At 47.1% G+C, this 23,777-nt stretch overlaps 1 protein-coding gene across 1 annotated transcript in view; it reads left to right on the plus strand.

Moving 5' to 3' along the window:
- The window catches only part of LOC146798941 (exocyst complex component 3-like), a 243,595-nt gene that overhangs the window by 75,375 nt on the left and 144,443 nt on the right, over positions 1-23,777 (plus strand). The window contains exon 3 of the mRNA XM_085626310.1: positions 15,969-16,080. Coding sequence (XP_085482436.1) covers positions 15,969-16,080 — 112 coding nt within the window. The remainder of the gene's footprint in view (positions 1-15,968; positions 16,081-23,777) is intronic.

The following is a 23,777-nucleotide window of genomic DNA, read 5'->3' on the forward strand; positions in this document are numbered from 1 at the left end:
GGGGGCTTGGGGGGGGAAGGCGACCGCAGGGAGTCCCCACCCCCGGGCAGTTTGGGAGGGGGCGTGTGGAGGGAGGGGTTTGCGGGCCCCGCGCGGTTTTTGAACTTGGGCTGGCTAGTAGGGAAAAGATAGCCCAAAGCCAGCCCAATTAGAGCCCAAATGTATCGAAATGTTGCCCAGGTATAAGTACCTTGGGAGCCCGCCCCCGGCCACCATTTTAGGTTTGGTGACCTGGTGGCCGGGAGCGAGGATAGTGTCGTGTTTTTTGTCCCCTCCCTCCCTCCCTCAAAAAACACGTTTTTTGGGTGTTTTTCTCCACTTTTTTCGTTTCGGGGTCCGGGTTTTCAGCATACGTTTTTCCAGTTTTTCCCCCTTTTTTGCGAAATTTTTCAGGCGTTTTGTGGGAACAGATGTGCAAGGGGTTCTGCTATGTTTGTACTTTGTCGCTTGGAGCAGGTGCTGTGCGTGGGTTATGGTGATTTCTGGTCAGTTTTACCGGAAGTTGGTGGAGTGATTGGGGTTGAGTTGGGGTTATCGACAGGAAAAGGTTAGTTTGGTAAATTTAGTTCGGTTACACAGTTTGGGGGCCGATAGCTGAAAAGGGGCAGGCAGGGGAGTTTTGGTTAACAGAAGGTTTGGATTTAGAGATTGTTGGGGGGTTATACAGGAGTGTAATGTTTTATAATGTTTTATAATGCTTTTATATTGTTGTAATGTTGTAATGTACGGGCGGGGGCGGGCTCGAAGGTATTTAGGGGAGGGGGCGGGGGGCGGGGCTAGGCATGTTATATTTAGTGAGGCCTAGTTTTGGAAGGCGTTTCGGCCAAGGATTTTAATTTGTAATGTGCACCTGTTTCCAATAAAGCGGCCTTTTACACACAACGATCTTGTCAGTGGCCTGCTTCCCCCCCTCCACCCCTCCCTCCCAATGTTCTCAGCAGGTTTATTGGCGTGTGTTTTAGAAGGGGGGTTATGCCACTTCTGCAAACTGCAAAACTGAACAGTGAATGGATATGTTTCCCATTCTCACCATCCTGAGTGAGAATCATGTTGTGGGTGTTAATAACAGTGTAATCCAGACTCAGAGAATTCTTTCCATCTGTTCCAAGTTATTTGGTGGTGAAGAAGATCTAAGCTTGCCGTCCGTGCTGGAAAAAACACAAATCGCCCGTTTATTACTGTAAATGTCGACAGACCCCATATCACCTTTCCCACCTTGGAAACTCTGCTGGCAGTCACTGCTGCTGCTCTTCAGGTGACAGCAGTGGCTGTGTCTGAAATGAACTGCTGTCCTCTGCCACTGTTTGAGATAGGGTTGCACAGCCCATCTGTATAGTGGTGCCATGTTAAAAGTGGGAGAGGGGGTGAGAAAGCAAACACAGAGACAACTGACTGCCATCTTTCTATCCTGGCCCCCCACCACCTGAAAACATATGAGCATCAAACAAAAGGCTGTTAATCAGGAAGATTGATGGTAACCTAGGGCACAAATGTATCTCTGAGAAGCAAAGTCTGTTCCTGACGCAAAATGCTTGCTGTAACTTTAAGGCATTCAGTAAAAGATTGTCAGAATTTGGTTCAGGTATACTAGAGGGGGTGGCAAGAGGTGGGGGACAGAATCAAATTCGAGCCATCACTAGCTTCAGTGGCATGAAAATAACTACAAGGACTTGAAATACAGAGTCTTTTTACGTGCATTTCCCCACATGTCAGGGCGAAAACCAATGACGTTTTGTACCTGCTGGAAGCTGGTGATGGGTGGGAGCATTGGGTAGGGACTCTGAGGTTAAGGCAGGATTTAGCCTATTTGGAGGAACACTGTCTGCTCCCCATGCTGCTGTAGTGTTTCGGTGGGTGCCAAGCTGTGCTGCCGCCTGCAGTCTCTGGTCCTCCAGGAGTAAAGACCGGTCCAGTGTCATTGACTCTTGATTGCATTGCCCTTGCATAATGCAAGGGGACTCAAGGGCAACAGGATTCCTAAGTCAGATTTCTCAAGCCACACAAAGTTACCTTGGATGGCCCTGCATTGCTTGGTAAATCTGGAGAAGCGCAGGCAGCCCGAGTCGCAGCCTTACGTTACTCTGCGCTGGGAAGGTGTTACATGGGTGGAGTTTGGGAGACCAAGCACACACCCAGGCTTTTTTGCGCATTTCCAGATTTACCAAGACTAGTAAACCTGGCAATGCATTAAAATTGTATGCCTTCCAAAAAGAGGTGCAACAAGGAGAAATATCCTAATTTCGCCTCATTGTTTCCTCTTTCTATGTGTTCTGCATTCTGCAGCACACTTAGAAAGAGGAAAACGCCTCTAAGGATTTTTTTTTTGTAAATTCTATTTAGAGGCCTGACATACCCGTGTCCTACTGGTTAATACTCTTTTAAGAGTCTTTGGATTCTGTTATAGAGGAAAACTTGCCACTCATTTGAGGATGGGGCCAATAACATCTCCTATTAAGTCAAATGTCAACCAAGATGAGTTGGCCTCCAAAATTAAAAAGATTTCTCTGAATAAGTCACTTACGATAAGGATGTAAGTTTTCCCTAAACATAATTAGAAACAAATATGTTCCATAAAATCTTTTCACAATGAACTGCTTAATTTTAATTTTATTTTTTGTTCGTAGGAGGAAGGATACCGTATATCACATATTTTACAGTTAAAAAAAAGGGCAAGAGATTTTGATCTAGAGGTATCGTAACAAATCACACTGTATATTTGATAACGAGACTGACTTCCAAATTGCATGCAAGTGTTTTACCCTATAGGGGCATACAAGGCTAGAGATTTTTCAAGGCTGTTCTTATAACATGTTCGATGAAATAATTCAGACACTAATAAACTGCCTCCCCTCTGCCATTTCACTAAGTTCCTCTCTTCTTTCGAAAATCTTATCTCCTGAGGGACCCATCTTTGTATTGCTATATCTACAAATTCCAGTCTGTATCCCCTGACTGTCTCTAGAATCCATAGATCCTGATTCACTTTCTCCGAATCCCCCACAAATTGTGCTAGTCTGCCCACCAACATTACTGGGATACCTAAATGGTCTCATAATATTCTTAACTGTTGAAAATCCTCTTTGCCATCTATATCCTCAAGTTGATATTCCTCTATTTCACTGCCTTTGGGTGTAGAATCCCTGATAGGATCCAAATCCCACCTTGTGCCAGGAGCCTGCACATTTAGCGCATGTCTAGCTCCTTACCGCCTGACCTGAAAATAAAGAGTGTCTGTCAGGCTGACTGTTGTAATCGCCTACTTGGTACGTTCCTTCCCCCCCCCCTCCTTCCTCCTCCCTTGGTTCTTCCCTCTCCCTGTCACCAACATTCCATTGCACCCTTCCTCTGACTAGGCTGGATCCTGTGGTGGTGTATGACCATTAAAGAAGAGTTCTTACTTACCTGCCTTCTGGTCATCTTTATAACACTGGCGACGCATTGCTGTGTGGGGACGGCTCACCATCACCCCCAATTGCTTCTTCAAATCCAGCTATCCTGTGTAGGCGGTCGTGAGTACCTTGCTGCCCACGGAGGCTCTGCTGCTTCAAAGTAAGACTGAGGCTGTGCTTAGAATGGTGCTTCCACCTCCTTCGTTTTATTAAGCTATTTTGCTGCTGCATGCTTGTGGCTGAGAGAAGGATTAAACTGTGCCACGTTCGTTTCGCCTCCGTGGTCTTATGACACTTGCTCTGTGTGTGGGCCTCTTAGCGCTGCTTCTCCCGTCTTGCCGCGGCTCCGTCTGTGGTCCTGGAGGTGAAGGATCGCTTCCAGCGCTGGTCCGCCTTCGCCTCAGTGACGAGGCTTCTATTGTCATCTGTCCCTCTGGTGACGCTTCGGCCATATGGCAGGTGACTCCCTTTTGTCTCCTCAGTGCTGTCCGGAGTGAGGCAGGCTGCTGTCTGAGGTGCTGTGTGGTCGCTCTATTCTTCGGTCGGAAGGCAGCTTCTTGGAAGTTTCTCTGGGGCATTCCCTGTGTGATCTACTCTCGGCGCCACTTTCCAACTTCCTCACATGAGCGGCGCATTCCATTTCGCACGCCCTCAGCTGATCGTCGATGGTGACTTTCCTCAGCTGAGGCGCTCAGGGTGCGCTGCCGATTTTGGCCTCTGGGTGGCAGTGTGGCTCAAGTTTTCAGTCCGGTTGTGAGGAGATCGTCTCCAGCGCTAGTACACTTTCCATCCACGTTGTGGGACCCTCTATCAAGCTAATTTTTCTAATTAACTGACTGACTGGCTAATTTTTCCTACGTTCGCTGATGGGCACAGCTCAAGGGATTCCTGCCTGTCATATCACGCTGACGGGCACAGCTGCACATTGTGTTAATCACTGCTGGGCACAGTCATACCTCTTAGGACGTGCTTGTCTGCTCAAGCTGACAGGCTCAGCTGCTCCTCGCGAATGGTTGCTGTCACACGCTCTAAGGGTCTTTTTTTCATTTTGAGGAGATTTCCATCATATACTGCGGAGTTTAGTGATTCTTTTGCTTATACGTCATGGTTACTGCACATTGGTGATTTTGTTTCTTATACCTCATATTGTCTGTACAAGCGTATACCTTGGATTTTATGTACTGCTTCATTCATGTATTGCAGTGTACAAGGGGGTTGTGCATGTGGGGGGTTGTAAAGCAAAAGTAGAAATTGTGATTGCTTGTCTGCATTCTTAGCAACGTTTTGCATTGTGTGGGGTGCTCTTTCCAGTCTTTGTACATAATGGCAGCCGCTAATATGTCGCAGCCTCCACCATTCCTTAACGAGGCAGGAGAGCCAGTTCTGCCTTGGAAACAATGGTTTGGGTTACTGGAGTCCTATTTAATTGCTATAGGGGGGGAGAAATTTTCCCATTTACGTAAATTACACACCCTGTTACACAATTTGGGTATTGAGGGACGTAAAGTGTATGATGACATCTCCACTAATGCAGAGGGTGGAAGTGACAGTGATGACGATGAGAATGTGTATATGGTGGCAGTAAATAAACTACAAAAACATTTTAGTAAGAAAATAAACGTAGTGTTAGAGAGACATAAATTCTTCTCAAGAACACAGGGAAAAAATGAGAAGGTTAATCCATTTATTGCAGCCTTAAAGGGTTTAGCGAACACATGTGAGTTTGAATCCCTTCAGGATTCCCTGATTAGAGACCAGTTGGTCAGGTGCACCAACAATCATAAGATTCAAGAGAGGCTGCTTGTGGCCAATCCTAACCTCAAGGAAGCCATAGATATAGCGGTAGGGATTGAGCACACGGCAGATTGTATGGTTGAAATGAAAGGTGAAGGGGGCAAAACCATGGAGGTCAATGCCATAAGCAAAGATCATAAAAGTAAGATAGCTAACACCCCACTTCAGGGAAATAAATTCAAGTGTTATAGATGTGGGAGCCCTACACACTTAGCCAATAACCCGATTTGCCAAGCACGTTCTGTTGTCTGCCACAAATGTGGGAAAAAAGGACATTTGTCCAGGGTATGTCATGATCAGCGCTCTAAAGCGGTGTTGGAGATTGAGCCACAATTATTTCCTGATCCCAAGTTAATTTTTCAACTTAAAGACAAAAACAATACCGATAAATTCCCATCTTGCAACATTACCCTGGATAACAAAACCCTAACGGTCTTTGCTGATTCATGTTCCCCTTACACCGTGGTTGATGCCACCATGTTTTCTCAACTGTTTCCCTCATGGGAAGAAACGGTACAACCTCCGGACATACAACCAGGAGGCTACAATGGGGACCCCATACCCCTATTAGGCATGACCACTAAGGAAATAGGGTTCAAAGGAAGGAACACGGTGGGCAAGATATACATTACCCAGAAGGGGTCCAACTTGTTGGGATGGAAACACCAGAGGGAACTCGGGATTAAGTTAGACCCCAACAGTCCCGACCAAGTCCTCTTAGTGGATCCCTCGGTGGGAGGGATGGATGTTTGCAATGATTTCCCCAAAGTGTTTTCTGATGACCTAGGATTACTCAAGAATTATCAGCATTCCATCAAATTGAAATCCAATGCCAAACCGGTAGCACACAAAGCCAGACCCATACCACATTTAATGCACGTGCCTCTTCAAAATGAGCTAGACAGATTGCTGTCGTTGGGGGTGATCGAACCTATAGAGTGTTCACAGTGGTTGGCCCCCATTGTTCTTACCACCAAGGCTACCAGTAAGGACATCAGGCTCTGTGTGGACCTCAGGGACCTTAACCAAAACATATGGGTAGACAGGCACCCCCTTCCACGCATTCATGAGGTGCTTACCCTCATTAATGGTGCGAGTTGTTTCAGCGTTCTCGACTTATCCTCTGCCTATCACCAGGTGGAGCTTCATCCCAACTCACGACATCTCACCTCCTTTGTGACACCCCTAGGAGCCTTCCAATTCCGTCGCATGCCTTTTGGGTTGGCTTCTGCTGCGGCCGCCTTCCAGAGGATCATGCAGCATGTCTTGAAAGACCTTCCCAGAACACTCTGTTTTCAAGATGACATATTAATCTACGGGAAGGACTTAAACGAGCATAACGTCACCCTCAGGATGGTCTTGTCCAACTTGGAAAAATCAGGGCTCACTCTAAAAAAGGAGAAATGTCGTATAGGGGTGGGATCGGTTGAGTATCTAGGACACACCATCTCTCAAGATGGGATCAAACCCAAAATAGACCTAGTTAAGGCGATTAGGGACACTGAGGCCCCTAAAGGTGTTCAAGACCTTAAATCATTTTTGGGCCTTTCCGAATACTATTCAAAATTTGTGAGGAACTATTCCTCAATAGTGGAACCTTTACGTAACTTACTCAAATCCAGAACCTTGTATGTGTGGTCCGATGCCTGTCAGAAGGCCTTTGATCTTGTCAAAGAAAGCATAATTTCTGCACCATCCCTGGGTAGGTTTGACCCGAACAAAACCACAATCCTTTGCACTGATGCAAGCAATAAAGGGTTGGGGGCCAGTCTCACCCAAATGGGGGAAGGCAAGGAACACATTGTGGCCTTTGCATCTCGAGCTCTTAAGGGGGCAGAAATCAACTACTCAGTGATGGAGAAAGAAGCACTAGCTTGTTTCTGGGCGATTAAACACTTCCGCTTCTTTCTGTGGGGTATCCCTTTTACTGTAAAGACGGACCACAAACCACTGATGTTTGCTTTCACCACCAAAGGGGCTAACAAAACCACTCCCAGAATTGCTAGATGGATTTTGGGACTGGAAGGATACAATTTTTGTGTGAGATATATGCCAGGTCATCAAAACACGGTTGCTGACTTTCTGTCACGGTCTCCCTCAGAGGGAGAAAGTACTCCTGTTAGCTGTGAATGTGATGATGTGATTTTGCAACTCACATGCCTAAAAAAAAGAAGAATGGAATGACAGTATGCAAAATGATGCAGAGATGTGTTCAATTAAAGAGTTCATCAAGAATGGTTGGCCGGAAAACAAGAATGATATTCCTATCAGTTTAAGTAAATTCTGGGATGTCAGAGTAGAACTCAATATACAAGGCAATGTGGTTTGCAGAGGGGAGAAAGTGATTCCACCGGAGAACCTGAGAGAAAAGATTGTGGGGCTTGCGCATGCAGGACACTTAGGGCGAAGCCTAACCAAGAATAAAATCAGACTGGAATATTGGTGGCCAGGTATGGACGCCATGACGGAACAGGTGGTGAGAAATTGTGTAGACTGTAGCCGGAGTGACAAAACTCACCAGACCCGCAAGCCCCCCCTGTCACCTGTCGAAGTGCCTAATCGACCATGGTCAAAGTTAGCCTTGGACATCATGGGTCCCCTCAACCTAAGAACATTAAAGGAACGGTTCATTCTGGTGCTAGTGGACTATCACTCAAGGTGGTTGGTCTACAAATGTGTCCAGCAGATAGACACAAGAGTCCTCATACAATTCTTAGAAAGTGTGTTCTTTGAGGAAGGGTTACCTGATACCCTTATAACAGACAATGGAGTACAGTTCACTTCGGACAAGATGAAAGAATTTCTGTATCACCGGGGCATCACTCACCTCAAATCTGCTTTGTACTGTCCCCGTGCTAACGGGTTAGTGGAAAGGATCAACCAGCTGTTCAAAGAGTGTTTGCAGAGAGCAGAAGTAATGGGGACACCAGCAAGTTCAGCGTTAGTGGAAACAGTATGGGCATATTGCACTTCTCCAAACAGTGTGACTGGGGTTTCTCCGTTCACCTCTCTCAAAGGAAGGATCCCGAAGACCAAATTAACTCCACCGGTAGGGCCAAGAAAGGACGCCGGTGTAGTAAACAGAGGTGAAATCTCAAGGAAAGTGGAGGAACACCAAGCTAAATACAAAGTCAGGTATGACCAGACCAAACATGTAAAAACACAAATGTTCAAAGAAGGTGATTGGGTCCGGGTGGATTTACCTAAAGCACGCAGGAAAGAAGCGTCAAGATTTTCGGATCCTTACAAAATAACTAGTGTGGGTAGGAATGTAGTCCATCTCGACAATGGCCAAACATGGAGCATGGACAGAATCATTCCTCATGGACAAGGGGGTGACTTGGACAACGGAAGTGACCCGGAGACAGAGTTGCAAACCCTCAGTCACAGAAGGTCTATGAGAGCAAGGAGCTCACCTGTATGGACCAGAGACTACTGTGTTAAATGAGAATTATTGTCAAATGTTCCTTGTGGTTCTTTACCTAGCTTTGTTGTTCTACTGCTTACATTGTTCTGCAGTGACCTTTCGCTGCTTGTTATATCTGCTATGTCTCTCTTTGCCCTATGCAGGGAGGTGTGTTGTAATCGCCTACTTGGTACGTTCCTTTCCCCCCCCTCCTTCCTCCTCCCTTGGTTCTTCCCTCTCCCTGTCACCAACATTCCATTGCACCCTTCCTCTGACTAGGCTGGATCCTGTGGTGGTGTATGACCATTAAAGAAGAGTTCTTACTTACCTGCCTTCTGGTCATCTTTATAACACTGACCTTTGGTCATCCTGACAGACACTCTTCTTGGTGGGCAAAGTGGGCAAAAGGTGAGGGTGTGTGGCCCCTCCACCCATTAGGCCTGGCTCTGGCTGTTCAGAACATTAATTTTCTCGCTATCACCAAGGTGGCTGTAAAAAATGTAGGAGAGTTGCCTCTCATATTCTAATTGGTCGGCCTCCACTGCATGATGGCCCAGGATGCCTGTTTCTTGCACTGGCACATCACTATTCTGTTCACTGCATATAAATAAGGTGAATTTGTATGAGATTTCATTTGTTTAAAAATGGTCAACAATGACATGTAATGGGAGGAGCCTAGCGCTTGACCAAGATGGCCGCGTGAGCTTAGAGCTCCCGAGACCCTCGCGCCCTCCGTCGACTATCCTGTCTCTAATCCTGATGGTATGCATGGCATCGTGTTGCTGAGTTGTCAGGGAGGCGATTGATGCTACCCGCGGTCGGATCGCCCATCGGGAACCGGACTTACGACTGGCGGAAGATTGCGGCCTAACTCCCGGGGATGCCAGGGGCTAGAGTTGGCAGGATGCCCGACTCCTAATTGATCAACAACGGCCTGGCGAGGATTGAACTGTCGGACGGAGGTCCTCGCTCTTTCACTTTCGATTTCGTTCCCTTTGTCTGCCCGGACACTGTAGAGCTCCGGGTGGCTTTATTACCCCAGGGACGCTCGGCGGGCTACTCTGGCAGCACAAGGCAGACCTGCTCACTCCTTATTCCTCTCTCTGAGAGGGAACAGTCTTAACTGCACTGGACTGCCTGGAGTCCATTATGTCGGGCAAAGCAGAAGGGGATCGGCTGAAGACTAAGTCCACCAGGCGGGGAACGTATTCCCAAGTCAACAGTATGGACCGCTACGCCCTCCTGAAAGCATCGCCGAGTGGATCGAGCCAGGCGCCGGATGCCCAGAAGGAGGACTCGCCTGGGACACCGGAGCTCTCCCTACAGGATGTCATGGGCGCGCTCGACGGGATGCAGACCTCGATGGGGAGGCAGTTTGAGGCCCTGGTGCATAAGGTGGATGCCATCCTGGTAGATGTCAATCTGATCCGCTCGGACCTGGGCAAGACGAACGAACGCGTTAAGAACCTGGACCACAAGACCACGGGCCTCACTGATGATGTTGCGGATCTGCAGACCGAGGTTCGGAAGCTGAGGGCCGAGAGTGACCTCGCCGCCCGCCGGCTGGAGGACTTCGAGAGCCGGGCCAGGCGCAACAATGTGCGCGTCATCGGGGTCCCGGAGTCCTCGAATGAGGCTTCGGCGGACCTGCTTGTGGAGGATTTGGTCCTCAATCATCTGAAGCCTAAGGGCCTTGGAAAGTTTTTTGCGGTGGAAAGGGCCCATAGGGTGCCGGGCGGGCGGCCTAAGGCGGGTGCCCCGCCGCGGCCGATTGTCGCCCGGCTCTTTCATTTTCGAGATCGGGACGCTATCCTGCAAGCTTCGAGGGTGACGGGCCCAGTCCCCTTCCAGAATGCGTCGGTGAATTTTTATCCGGACTTCACCCAGCAGGTGCAGAGACAGAGACAGAGCTTCCTGGGGGTGAAGCGGAGACTTCGGGAACTGGATCTGAAATATGCCATGCTTTTCCCTGCCAGACTACGGGTGGTGCATGAAGATCGGACATTCTTTTTTGACTCTCCTGTTATGGCCGACGAATGGCTGGACGCTTTGCCCCGGCGACGGACGGGGGACGACACAGCCGAGCATGGAGACAGTGGCCGGGATGGACAGGGCTGATATCTCAGAGCCGGCCTGACTTGATTTGACCATACTTGAAGATTTGAACAGAGTGCAGTAACTGTGGAGGGTTGCGGGAGGACGAGGGGTGCTCTTTTCCTCCCTTAGGGTACTTTTTGTTGATTTTTTGTTTTTGTAGGGCGACAGGCACACTGCAAGTTGGGGGGGCTTTGTAAGCTGCAGCAGGGGTGCAGGGTGGGGGGAGTTTTGGGGATTTTGAGTTTGTTGTTGGGGGGTTTATTTCTGCAAGGCATGATGATTATCCTCAGGGCTGTTCCATGGTGGCTCCTCGGGTGTGGGGTGGGCCTCTTTCCGTTTGAGGATGGGGGGTAGGGGCTTAAGTGTTATAAGCTGGAATGTTAATGGTTTGGGGGATCGCATCAAGAGGGGGATTGTTTTGAAATTTTTGAAACGCTCAATGCCAGATGTTGTCCTGCTGCAGGAGACGCATCTCATAGGTAATACGTGCTATGCCCTGAATAGGAAGGGGTATAAATTCATTGCACACTCGGGATTCTCTTCTGGGTCCAGGGGTGTGGGCATCCTCGTTAGAGCATCGTTGCCTTTTGAGGTGGACTCCACCATTGTTGACGATAGGGGGAGGTTTGTGGCGGTGGCGGGGCGGTGGGAAGGAAGGACTTTGGTTTTGGTTTGGGTTTATGTCCCGCCGGCCCTGCAGGCCTCCACATTTGCTGAATTGGGCAGGGCTTTGCTGACTCTCCCGGGGGGAATGCTGGTAGTGGGAGGGGATTTCAACGCTGTGGGCTCCGGACTGTTGGATAGATACCCGCCCAGGGACACAGGGGGGGCTCAGAAATGGCTTCCAGACTTCCTGGATACGTTTGGTCTGATAGACTGCTGGAGGCTCCGGCACCCCACACAGAGTCAATACACGTTTCACTCCGGGGCGCATGGTAGCCTCTCCAGGATTGATTACCTGCTCACTCTGGCCGCACATGCCTCGTTGATATCCGAGGCGAGGCACATGGCACGCGGTATCTCTGACCACTCGCCAGTGTGGATCCGGCTGGATCTAGGTCGGGAGGGAGGAGGGAGGGTGGCCCCCATCAACCCATGGTATTTCCGAGACCCCAAGATGCGCAGCGCCCTGGTAAAGAAGGTAGATAATTACTTTAAGGACAATCTGGGAACCGTGGACTCGGCGGTGTCGCTGTGGGAAGCTTTTAAGACCGTGCTTCGGGGGGAAGCCCTCTCCCTGGTGGTGGCTGCCAAGAATCGGAGGGATGGCGAGGTGCGGCAAGTGGAGGAGGAGATCGCGGCCCTTGAGGGGGCTATGGAGGAGGAGGTTACAGCGTCCTCACTGCATGAGCTTTGCTTGAAGCAGGCGGAGTATAGGGACCTGGTGACGAACGCCGCTAAGACCCTCAGTAGGGAACAACAGGGCCGCCTGTATGACGTTGGTGATAAGGCAGGGAAACTCCTGGCGTGGTTGGACAGGAAAGAACGGGTCAATAGAGTGGTGCCAGAGTTGACGGGAGAGTGGGGAGAGGCGATTGTGGAACCTGAGGGGATTGTGAAGTGTTTCGCGGAGTATTTTCGTAGGGTTTATTCCTCCGTGTCGGACAGGCCGCCCGAGGACTCGTCTGATCTCCTCCGTGATATCGAGTTGCCCTGCCTCTCTGACATAGATAGGGAAGATTTGGATGGTGACATAACGGTTGACGAGGTGGCGGGGGCGATTCGCGCGTTAAACTCGGGTAAGGCCTCTGGACCGAATGGACTGCCGATCGACCTGTACAAACTGTTCCCGGATAGGGTCGCCCCTCACCTGCGCGCCATGTTTTTGGAGGCGCGGGGGGATGGGATCCTTCCGTTGGATCAGCGGCTGGCGTCGATCGTGGTCATATATAAAGAGGGTAAACCCCGAGATAGGTGCGCCTCCTATCGGCCCATTTCACTCCTCAACGCTGAACCGAAAATTCTGGCCAAACTCCTGGCTACCCGTTTGATTAGGGTACTTGGCGATTTGGTCCACCCGGATCAATCTGGCTTCATCCCGCACCGAAACACAGCATTAAACCTTAGGCGGCTTCATGGCGTCATCGCCAGGGCGGGCACGCTGCGTGAACCGGCTATTGTGGCATCTCTTGATGCCACGATGGCCTTTGACACGGTGGAGTGGGCATACTTATGGGCCGTGCTGGCCAAGTTTGGTTTCAGTCGCGGTTTTGTGAGTTGGGTTCGGTTGCTGTACGAGGGGCCACTAGCGAATGTTGTTGTGAATGGTCGGGCATCTACTCCGTTTCAGCTTGGTAGGGGTACTCGGCAGGGTTGCCCCCTGTCGCCTCTGTTGTTCGCCCTTGCCCTTGAACCGTTGGCTGCGTGGATACGTTGGCACCCGGATATACGGGGCCTTCGGTGGTCGCCTGATCACGAGGACCGTATTTCGCTTTATGCCGATGATATCCTGCTGTATCTTGCCTCACTTAAGAAGTCACTTATAGTGGTACTCGCATCGTTCGGTAGGAACTCGGGGCTTGTGATTAATTGGGGCAAATCGTACTTGTACGTTCTTAGTGGCGAGGTCCCACCGATCCCTAGAACATGTTCGATACAGGTTGCCCAGCAGGGTTTCGTGTATTTGGGGATTTTTATATCCATGGATCCTGCTGTGCGCTATGAGAGGAATCTGCTCCCCCCCTTGGCGCGCTTGAGGCGAGATGTTGAAGGTTGGCGGAGGCTGCCGCTCTCCCTTGTTGGGCGTGCGGCCCTGTTCAAAATGATGTCTCTTCCCCGCTTCCTCTACGCCCTCCAGAACACCTTGGACTGGGTACCGGCCAAATACTTTCGGGAGGTCGAAGGCCTCCAACGGACGTTGCTGTGGGATGGACGGCCGCGAATAGCTATTTCAAAGTTGACGCTCCCATGGTACGATGGGGGCATTGCGCTCCCAGACATCCGACGGTACTATTGGGCCACGCAGCTGAGCGCGATCAACCATGGGTTTTATGGCCCTGCCCTCAGCCCTGGGTATGCCATGGATAGGTGGCTGCTGCGTGGCGGCAACTACTACAGGGCGTTGTATTCGCGGTCCTTAGACTCGTCCCTCACGGGGCCCACAGGTGTGGCGGTGCGTGTATGGAAGATGGCGACTGATTTGTTGGGCTGGAAGGATAGGCTCACCCTCGCTACCCCATTGTTTGAATCGGAAAGATTGGGAAGACTCTGGCATACGAAGGGCTTTGATAAGTGGGACCTGATAGGTATATCCAAGGTGGGAGATGTGCTGCATAAGGGGAGGGTGAAGTCCTTCGAGGAGTTGCAGACTGAGTATGAGCTAGGGCCCTCAGAGTATTTCAGGTATATCCAGCTGCGTCACGCCCTCCGATCAGTCCTCGTGGAGGGTGAGAAGGTGCCGGAGTCCTCTCCCCTTGAGGACCGAGTCCTTGATGGTCATATGCCCGAGAGCACGATCTCGCTCATATATAAGAAGTTGATTAACGTCCGGGCAGACATGCTTTTGGGGCTGAGAGAACAGTGGACTAGGGATGGCCTTGAGTTGGATAATGAGGACTGGCAGTCAGCGGTTTCTTCTCCTAGGGAGGTTGCGATCCCGTCGCGTCTGAGGCTGGTGCAGCTTAAAATACTGCACCGGGTGTATGTGACGGGGCCAAGGCTGGTCCACATGGGATTCTCGGAGGACGGCCTGTGCAGAAGGGGATGTGGTATGGTGGGTACTTTCCTGCACATCATTTGGGAATGTGGTGCCATTGTGGAGTTCTGGAGGAGAGTCCATGCAGTTATGGGGGAGGTGACGGGCATTGCGGTACAGCCGGAGGCGCGGTGTTGCCTCCTGAACGTCTGGGGGCCCACTGACCTCGATGAGGCGCAGACCCAATGGGTGACTCTGGGTAACATGGTAGCTAAAAGGGATATCGCGCGATTGTGGGGCTCCTCGGGACCCCCTACACTGACCGCGTGGAAGGAGAACATGGACTGGAGCATGTTTAGGGAGAAGACGGTCTACTGCTGTAGAGGTCGCCCCCGGAAGTGGCATGCCATCTGGGGGCGGTGGAACCAATACAGGGGGGGTATATGTCATGCCCCGGATCTGGAACCTCCCGAGGAACAGCTTTCCCCCTGACCTACTTTCCAGCACAGTTTGGTTTTAGGAACCGTCTTGGGCCTCTGCTGTCCCCCTTCTTCCTCCGTACACAGTCTTGTAACTAGTAGATGGGTGGGGTCCGGCCTCCCCTGGGGGCTTTCGCCATGGGCTTTCAATGTCCTTGCCTTGCTGGGGTTTGTTGTGAGTTTTTTCTGTGTTTACTTAAAATTGGACCTTTGCATTACTCTTTGAACTGTATTGGGGACACATCACTGTATCTAACTCTCAATGCTGCCGAACCTTCGGGCTGTCGGCTGAATAGCTGTGTCCTGAATTTTGAAATAAAGGTTTAAAAAAAAAAAAAAAAAAACAATGACATGTAATGAATATTCAATAATGTAAATTGACTCCCTGAAATAAATACATTAAAGGTAAGTTAAAAGCATACTACTAACATGATTAACTTTTGTGCTAATTACGTTTCAGGTGTAAATTCCCAAGTTAGTTTGTATTTGCATTCATTGTATATGAGCTATTTGCCCATGATTAAATTGCCTACCCTTGCTATTTATCCACGTTTCCAGATGGAAAGACATGCTGATAATCTGTTTGGCAAATTGAAAGCCCTGTGCTTATTGCAGGTCGCAAAATTTGTAATTTCGCACTACCTGCAGAAAACCTCTTGCAAATAGCATTGGGTTGGGGAGATGCAGTTTGTATTTGGGCAGCTAACACTGGTGCAATTAGCTCTTTATCAAACACCCCAGGGCATATTATCAAGAACGGCGTTAAAATTCTCACCGCTTTAGCAGCTGGAAACTGCCGCTAAAGCGGCGATAATGGGCTTGATAATATACCCTAGAGAATTCCAATAGAAGCCCATGTTCTGGTGTGAACCTGGGCTTCCTTTGGAATTCTCAAGGGCATATTATCAAGCCCATTATCGCCGCTCCTGCCGCTAAAGCGGTGATAATTTTAACGCCGTTCTTGATAATATGCACCCCTGCCTCTTGGGAGTTTGCACCTGAAGCGGAATTGGCACAAGGGTTTCAGTTTCGACTTTATTGTTTTAGTGTACCTGGTATAACAAAAATGCAGTTTTTAAAATCACATGCATAGATTTTTGTCTTGGAGATACTTATTTTGCATTATCACATTTTTAAAGAATTGTAAGTGCATCTTGTATTTGTCATAGGAAATTTATGGGATTCTCTGATCTCCACGTGGAGATTCTGGAAGCACAAGATCCATCACTACATAGCACCTGGACTTTCAAGGCTGAGAAAAAATTCCTTAAGTGTGTAACGGTAAGTCATCAGAATATTATAATGTGTGCTAAAGTAGAACTCTCACACCTTTATCAAAATCTAGATGTCTCAACTGCTACTATACTTGCAATGTGAGTGCCTAAGTCTGGTTTCTCACGTGTATCAATTCAATGACAATAATACCCCCTGAAGGATGATCTCAACTACTATTCAAGCTCATCAATTACTAGAGATCACAGGTATAATTTGACCACAATGCCCTGAGGCTGCCGATGGCGTCACAGCAAGTGACACCATATGGCCTTTGAGCCATGGCCGCACTGGCCAGCTGGGCAAGAGGGCAATCCCCCGGGAGGCGGAAGCCCCAGGAGACCGGTTTTGACACTTGGAAGCCGGTTTAGGCCTCCAGGAGTGGTGGTGCACGTTACACGATTCCAGCAGCAACTTTAAAAAGTTGCTCTGGTTCTAGCACACGTCTGCACATGGGGGCTGAAGTTAGAATTTTTGCCAGGACTTTTTTTAGTTCCCAGTCCGGCCCTTCTTTGAGCCCAGTCACATCACCAGTTATAACATTTTACAATCATGTTAGAAATGGGGTTCCTTGTTAGCTGAGTTATAACCCCCAGGCTAGGCAGGAACCACCACACTAGTAAGAGTAAGTGAAGTACACACTAAACGTTTGCCTGTGTTCACCCAATGGTAACTTGGCACAGAGCAGTCAGGCTCAACTAAAGAGGCTATGTGTAAAGTATTTGCGCAACACACTGTAATACAGTGAAATCACCACAAAAATATTCCACACAAAGTTAGTCAATAGTATTTCCTTTTCTCTTTAAAACAAGGCCAAAACAACAAAAATCCCAATTTGCAAAAGTATAACGATAACCACAGTGTTGAAATCAAATGTAATAATAGGTTTCACTCACACAGATCCCAGGGGGGATCGATAGATATGTCTCCTCAAAGTTTCTGCATGCCACAGGATGTCTCGGGATTTCAGCCGGCCGCGATAGTATGCAGGTCGGCTATAGGAACCCCACGGATCCTAGGTGCACACAGTACCTTTCGCTGGCAAGGTCGTCGGCCTCAGGTTCAGGGACCCGTGTTGGTTTACGCTTGGCGTCGTCGTTGCCCTGCCAACGAGTGAGGAAAGTAAGGTGGGGCTCAGCTGCAACGTGCTGCTCTTGATCCAGACTCCACTGGCATATGCGTTGCCCTGGCAACACTTAGGTAGAGGAATGTGGCGATCGATTGCTACTCGCTGTTTCTTCATCTGGACTTCGCCGCCACTCGGAATGAAGCACGGCTTTAGGGATCCATGGAGCCCCGAGCACAGAGCTCAACTGCAGATGTGGGCAAGTTCTGGTCTTGGTGCAGAGAGCACTGCTGGCAGTCTGGGTCAGAGTCACTGTATTTGGAAGTGTCAAGCGCTGATCTTTGCAAGGCTCAGCTGCTGGACTCAGGAATGGCTGAGTCCGGTAGCTGTGTAGATGAAGATGAAGTCTTTGATGGCCCTCAGAGTTCGTGAACAGGTGGCAAGTTAACATGCCCTTGAAGTTGCTTAAGTTACTTCTAGAGGTTGTAGCAATAAGGCTCAGTCCTTCTCACTGGCCAGGCAAGAGGCAGCAGGCAGCAGGACAAAACAGCAAAGAAAGTAGCAAAGTGTCAGTCCCCCCTACAGCACAGCACAGCAATCATCAGTCATCAGGCTAACACAGCAAAGCAGTTAGCAGTGTGACAGTTCCTCCTGAAGCACAGCTCCTCTTCCTGGCAGAGTTTCCTCAGGTCCCAAAAGTGAATAGTGTACATGGTGTCAGAGGTCCAGCACTTATACCCATTTTAGCCTTTGAAGTAGGGAGACTTCAGAGAAAGGCCTTTGTGGTGCACAATGCCCTACCCTTTCTTGCCCTGGCTCCAGACTCACAAGAGGGGTGTATACAGCCCTTTGTGTGGGGACAGGACCTAGCTCTTTCAGGTAGAAGTGTCAGCCCCTCCCACACATCTTGCTCATTTGAAAATTGATTTATCTGTGATCTCTTTTATCAATGTATGTGAGAATTGTTTGTTTGTGAACCCCTGTTCTTTGCATTTAAATATAAACTAAATCTCTATTGATACACCTGGCAATTGTAATTTACTTACTGAACAAATAAAGTATTGATTTAATTAATTTGCGGTTTCATGAGTTGACATTCTATATAGAATATATTGAATTAGAAAATAATTTTCAAATGAATCCCTTGTAGGCATCTTTTCCTGTTTAACTTTATTACCCAAGCCCACAAGGGTATACTGGCGTGCCCTAATTTACTGAAATATATTTCTAAATGGGGCATTTTCACACCTGCAATTTAAAACTCAACTTCACTAAAAGACGTGTTTTTAAATTGTAAGCCCAGAAACACCAAACGTACTTTTCCTATATTTTCCCAATTGAAAGTTACACTTGCGAAAGGTTACACGGCTACTCCAATGTTACCGTATGTCAGAGATAGGCCTTGCAGTAGTGAAATACGAATATAAGAGTATTTCATTACCAGGACATGTAAAACCTAATAGCACATGTCCTACCTTGTAAGCACACTGCACCCTGCCCATGGGCTGTCCAGGACCTACTCTAGGGGTGACCTATATGTAATAAAAGGAAAGGCTTGAGCCTGGCAAGAAGGTGAACTTGCCGGGTCGAAATGGCAGTTTAAAACTGCACACACAGACTCTGCAGTGGCATCCCTGAGACAAGATTAAAGGGATACTTTGGTGGGTGGCACAACCAGTGCTGCAGGCCCACTAGTAGCAGTTGATTGATAGGCTCTGAGCACAGGTAGTGCACTTTACTAGAGACTTAAAAGTAAACCAAATATGCCAATCATGGATAAACCAATTGTCATCACATTTTAGGTACAGAGCACATGCATTTTAGCACTGGTCAGCAGTGTCCTAAAGCCAACAAATATAAGGTCAGAAAAAGAGGAGGAGAAAGTCAAAAAGTTTGCGGTAACCCTGCAAAAAGGCCCATTTCCTTTAAATCAAATGAAGCAAGCCAACAAACTCCAAAATAGGCGTACAACTAATAAATAACTTTAAATAATCACAGAATCCTAAAGTCTACTAATTTATAGGGATCACAACTGAGAAGCCTCCCGACTTATAAAGAATGGCCATGCTGCCTGAGTTGAGAGGATTTGGGAAATCTGAAATTCTCTCCCATTGTCAGAATATATGAGTCAAAGACACTTTTGATTAATGCAGCACCAGAGCTATCACCCTTCAGACAGATGACAATATATTGGATTGACCTTAGGTTGAGCTTCTAAGAAAAAGGGATGTTGCTAATTAAGATACTTGTACAATAGGGAGAGATGAGAAGTGGTGGTCGTTTCTTCCGCTTTACCTCCGCCAAGCTCTGGAACACTCTCCACCTCCGATCGGAACCAAATATCCTTCCCTTCCGTAAACTTCTGAAAACTTGTGTTTTTCAAAACCCCTCCTATTAAGCTGTCGTGACCGGCGCTGGGACGCCTTCGGGTAGCCATGCGCTCTACAAATATCCATAACATAACAATGATCATATAACAGCACCTGCTGGGTTTCAGTCCATGCTTTTTGCAACCTTTCTAAGTCCTCTTCCCAGCTCGGTAGGAGAAGGCAACAATCCTTTGTGACTGATCGCCGGGCCACCATATCTTGAGGTGACCAAAGAGTCTCTGATTGAATTATAATAGTTTAACTCAAGTCAAGTAAATCTTTATTCGAATTTATGAACAAATTCATAAAAGATGTATAATTATAAAACAAAGTGTGAACACTTCCAAAATATACACAAAAGGCATATTACAATAAATTTCATACATTAAAAACACAACACAGTATAAATAATGTAAAATACTAAAATCTTAAAATGTACTACTTTAGTGACACATATGTGGAAGAATTCAGGTCAAAATATAGTACCACTATCTATTCATTTTCGTCATAGCTGAGATCATCTAGGAAAATCAACAATTTTCTTCTGCATAAAGTAATTTTAATAAAAGTACAATGCCAAAACACATATGGACATTTAGGGGCCGATTCCGATCCTGCATTTTTTTTTCCTGTCCGACTCGTATCGGTAAATTGTTCCATACAAATCGTACAGGTCCCGTCCGACCCGTGAAGTATGATTCGTACGGGAAAAATACAACTTTTCCCAATCCGATTTGTACGGATCGGCCAGATCCTTACAAATCGGATGGGGAAAAGTTGTACCAGATGGACCTGGACACTTTTCCGTACAAATTGTAAAAATGCAGTCCAACCGTACTAGTACGATCCGGACCGGCTTTCCGATTTGTACACGGGGAATGCCATTACCCGCTACGAAGCGAACTTTGTACGACTCGTATCCCGGTAAAAGTTGTTCCCGGGGTGCGAGTCGTACAGGGGAACGAGTCGTACAGGCATACACCCCCGTGCGTTGTGTATGTACGGTGTGTACCCCAACATCGCGTATGTACTGTGCGTACCCCCAACATCGCGTACCCCAACATCGCGTACCTCGGGTATGCGATGTAGGGGTATGCGATGTTGGGGTACGCGATGTTGGGGTACGCGAAGGTGGGGTACGCGATGTTGGGGGTACGCACAGTACATACGCGATGTTGGGGTATGCACCGTACATACACAACGCACGGGGGTGTATGCCGTACAACTCGTACCCATGGGGACTCTGCTTTTACAGCTGTTTTTGGCTCCCGTAAGAAAAGAGCCGTATGGAGTGCCATAGGGACGATTCTTACTTGCTGGGCTGGAAACCGCTGCTTAAATACATACAGACGTCGCGTGCAAGCTGTTCCGGATCAGAATCGTTGGTTTATTTTAGCTGTATGGTCTTTTGTACGATTTGTATGGAAAGAGGCTTTCTGTGCGAATCATACTTCCTAGGTTGTAAGAAAAGTTTACCGGGTACGAGTTGTACGGGAAAAACGCTCCATTCAACGATTTGTACAGCCTTTTTCCAGGATTGTAATCGGCCCCTTGGTAATTGCTTAAGATAAGTAAATGCCACCTCATAATAAAATATGCCCTGGGACAAGAAAAGTGGGCTAAGTAAACGCTTTCTGATATCACTGTAAAATTTGCAAAAAAGCATAATGTGCAGAGTTGATTGTATTACATTACCATCGCACTGGCATCTAGGTAGGTTTTGCAGCCATTAATCCGTTCTTGGGAAAACCACTAAAAAATTAATTGTCTTGGCGTGTAATCTGGTGAGCAGAAATCTATCACCCATATTCTTCACTCTAACCAGATAGTCTTGTATCCCTTCTACCCTATATCCTAGGAGATATCTGGTAACTGCTGTTTTGGACTTTTCTTGATACTCTCTTCGGGTATTCCTTTTATTCAAAAGGATAGGTTTAATTTATTTTTTACTATATTTCAGTATACCATGGGGCTCCAAGGAATCCAGGCTTACCCCTAGTTCATGGAATATGGATCTCACATTTTTTAACCAGGGGATTTTTTTCAGAATGATCCAGACCTAAATAATCATTGATAACCTCCCTAGGAAACTTAGTGCCCTCTTTTGACCAAATGCCATACCATTTTTTCAAAATACTTAATTGAATGGCCTCTTCAGTATATTCTATTCCCAATTCTAAATGCACTATTGAAGTAGAAGTTGAGCTGGGCACACCCAAGAGTCTTCATAAAAAATAATTTTTTGGGCTCGTAATAGAATACACTTTTCTCCACCCGACAGTGGTGAGCCATTCAGAGCTACTGGTAAACATTTACTCCTGTACAACCTCACCATTTCTCTCACTGGTTTATTCCCTATTTTCTTATAATATCTAAAAACTGCAGAAATGGCTGTAATAAAATTTAATTTAGCTACCTCCGTATGAGAAGACCAGTTACTTTTTTGAGAAAATGTAATACCTAAATAATTAAAAGTTTTGACCTCTGTTAGTTTATGTCCCTGTACATAGAAGCTTTTCCTGGGTCTCTTCTTATTGCCGCAAGATATGACAATCATTTTCCCTAGATTTAATTTAAGGGCTCTGTTTTCCATAAAATTAACAAAGTGATGGTGCAGTGCTAGAAATTATTATTGCGTCATCCACGTAAAGCAAAATAGGGGTTGGGCGTGTGCCTACCCTAGGGGCATCAGCATTAACTTCTTGCAAGGAATGATCCACCTCAATAATATACAAAGAAAATAAAAGGGGGCAAGCACACAATCCTAACTAATCCCCCCGGTCACTCGGAACTTCTCAGTGCATTCTCCATTTCTACCATAACGCACGGAAGGTGTTAATGTAGCATATAATCTGTAAAGGAAGCAAACAATGTCGCTAGGGACACCCATATCCATTAATACTTGTCAAAGTTTGGCATGGTTTACAAGATCAAAGGCCCTCGATAAATCAGCAGAACATAAATATATATGCTGCTCTCTTGTCAAAGCATATTTACTGATAATAAGGTGTAGGTTAATCCCCCGTTTCACAGTGCCTACTTCCTTTCTGAAGCCAAATTGTATATCTGAGATTATCCCATATCCGTTGGCCCAAGCTTCCAGCCTTGCCAATATCACTCTGCCCATTAACTTCAAAGAGGAATCTAGGAGTGATATGCTGCAGTAGTATCTAGCGTCAACTCTATCCCCTTTCTTAAAGATGGGCACAATCACACTTTCAGACCAAGCTGATGGATAGCGGCCAGAAGCAGCAGCATTAAGAATTGAGGTAAGAATCGCGACCCATAATAATGAGTATAGTCTAAAGGCTTCCACAGGCACACCATCAGGCCCTGGCACTTTACCTAATGTGCTATTCCTTAGGGTGTTACTAACTTTCTCCATGGTAACAAAATCCAATGGAATATAATTTGGATTATTAGTACTATCCCTTAATTCATAGCACCAAAATGGGAAATCCAAGCACCAGATGGAACTGATATATCCAAAGTTGGGGTGGAGCCTTCCTTCAGAAATGGTGAATTCATAATTCTCCAAAACAATGTATCATCACCCATATCAGCTGCCTGTTCCAAGTCCGCTGAGTCTGCTCCTCGAGTTCCTTTTTTCTGTTATCTATTTCGGCCTTATAATTAGCTCTTAATGTCCTGATTTTTTCCCTATCCTTTGGGGTTTCCTGGAGGGCTTTTCGTTGAGCTTGATTCACTTTAGTACATAATGAGTTAAACCACCGTTGGGCCATTTCTATCTCCCTATACTCTATACTTCGTGGTGGTCAATGCAATTTATCAGAAATGGCTACAGTAATTTTGCCAAATGCTTCCACAATTTTGCTATGGTCCTCCACACCATTTGGTACATATCACAAAGGACTCCGATTGTTCAGAAACAACAATTTTGAGCAAAGGTTAATTTATCCCATACCAATTAATAATGGCAGTTTTATTTCACACTTGATTGGGGGTGCTTGCTCATAAGACTCCCCACTGCTGCAGGAGATATTCAAAGTCAGAACTAATGCAACGTGATCTCTAAGCACTGTACATATAGTTTTGTAATCTTTAATTAACTGTAAATTCTTGGCTGTGATAAGGATATGATTAATAACAGAACAATGCCTGTTACCAAAAAATTTTGGCATATCAATCCCATCTTCTTTCAAATTTCGGTCAATTCTTTCTATATTATACTGATATATTATTTCATGTAATATTTTCCCATAGGGATCAAGTATGAAATGAGACTGATATGCCCCAGACAGCACTACCTT

This window comes from Triturus cristatus, chromosome 9 (assembly GCF_964204655.1).
Source record: "Triturus cristatus chromosome 9, aTriCri1.1, whole genome shotgun sequence".
NCBI lineage: Eukaryota > Metazoa > Chordata > Amphibia > Caudata > Salamandridae > Triturus > Triturus cristatus.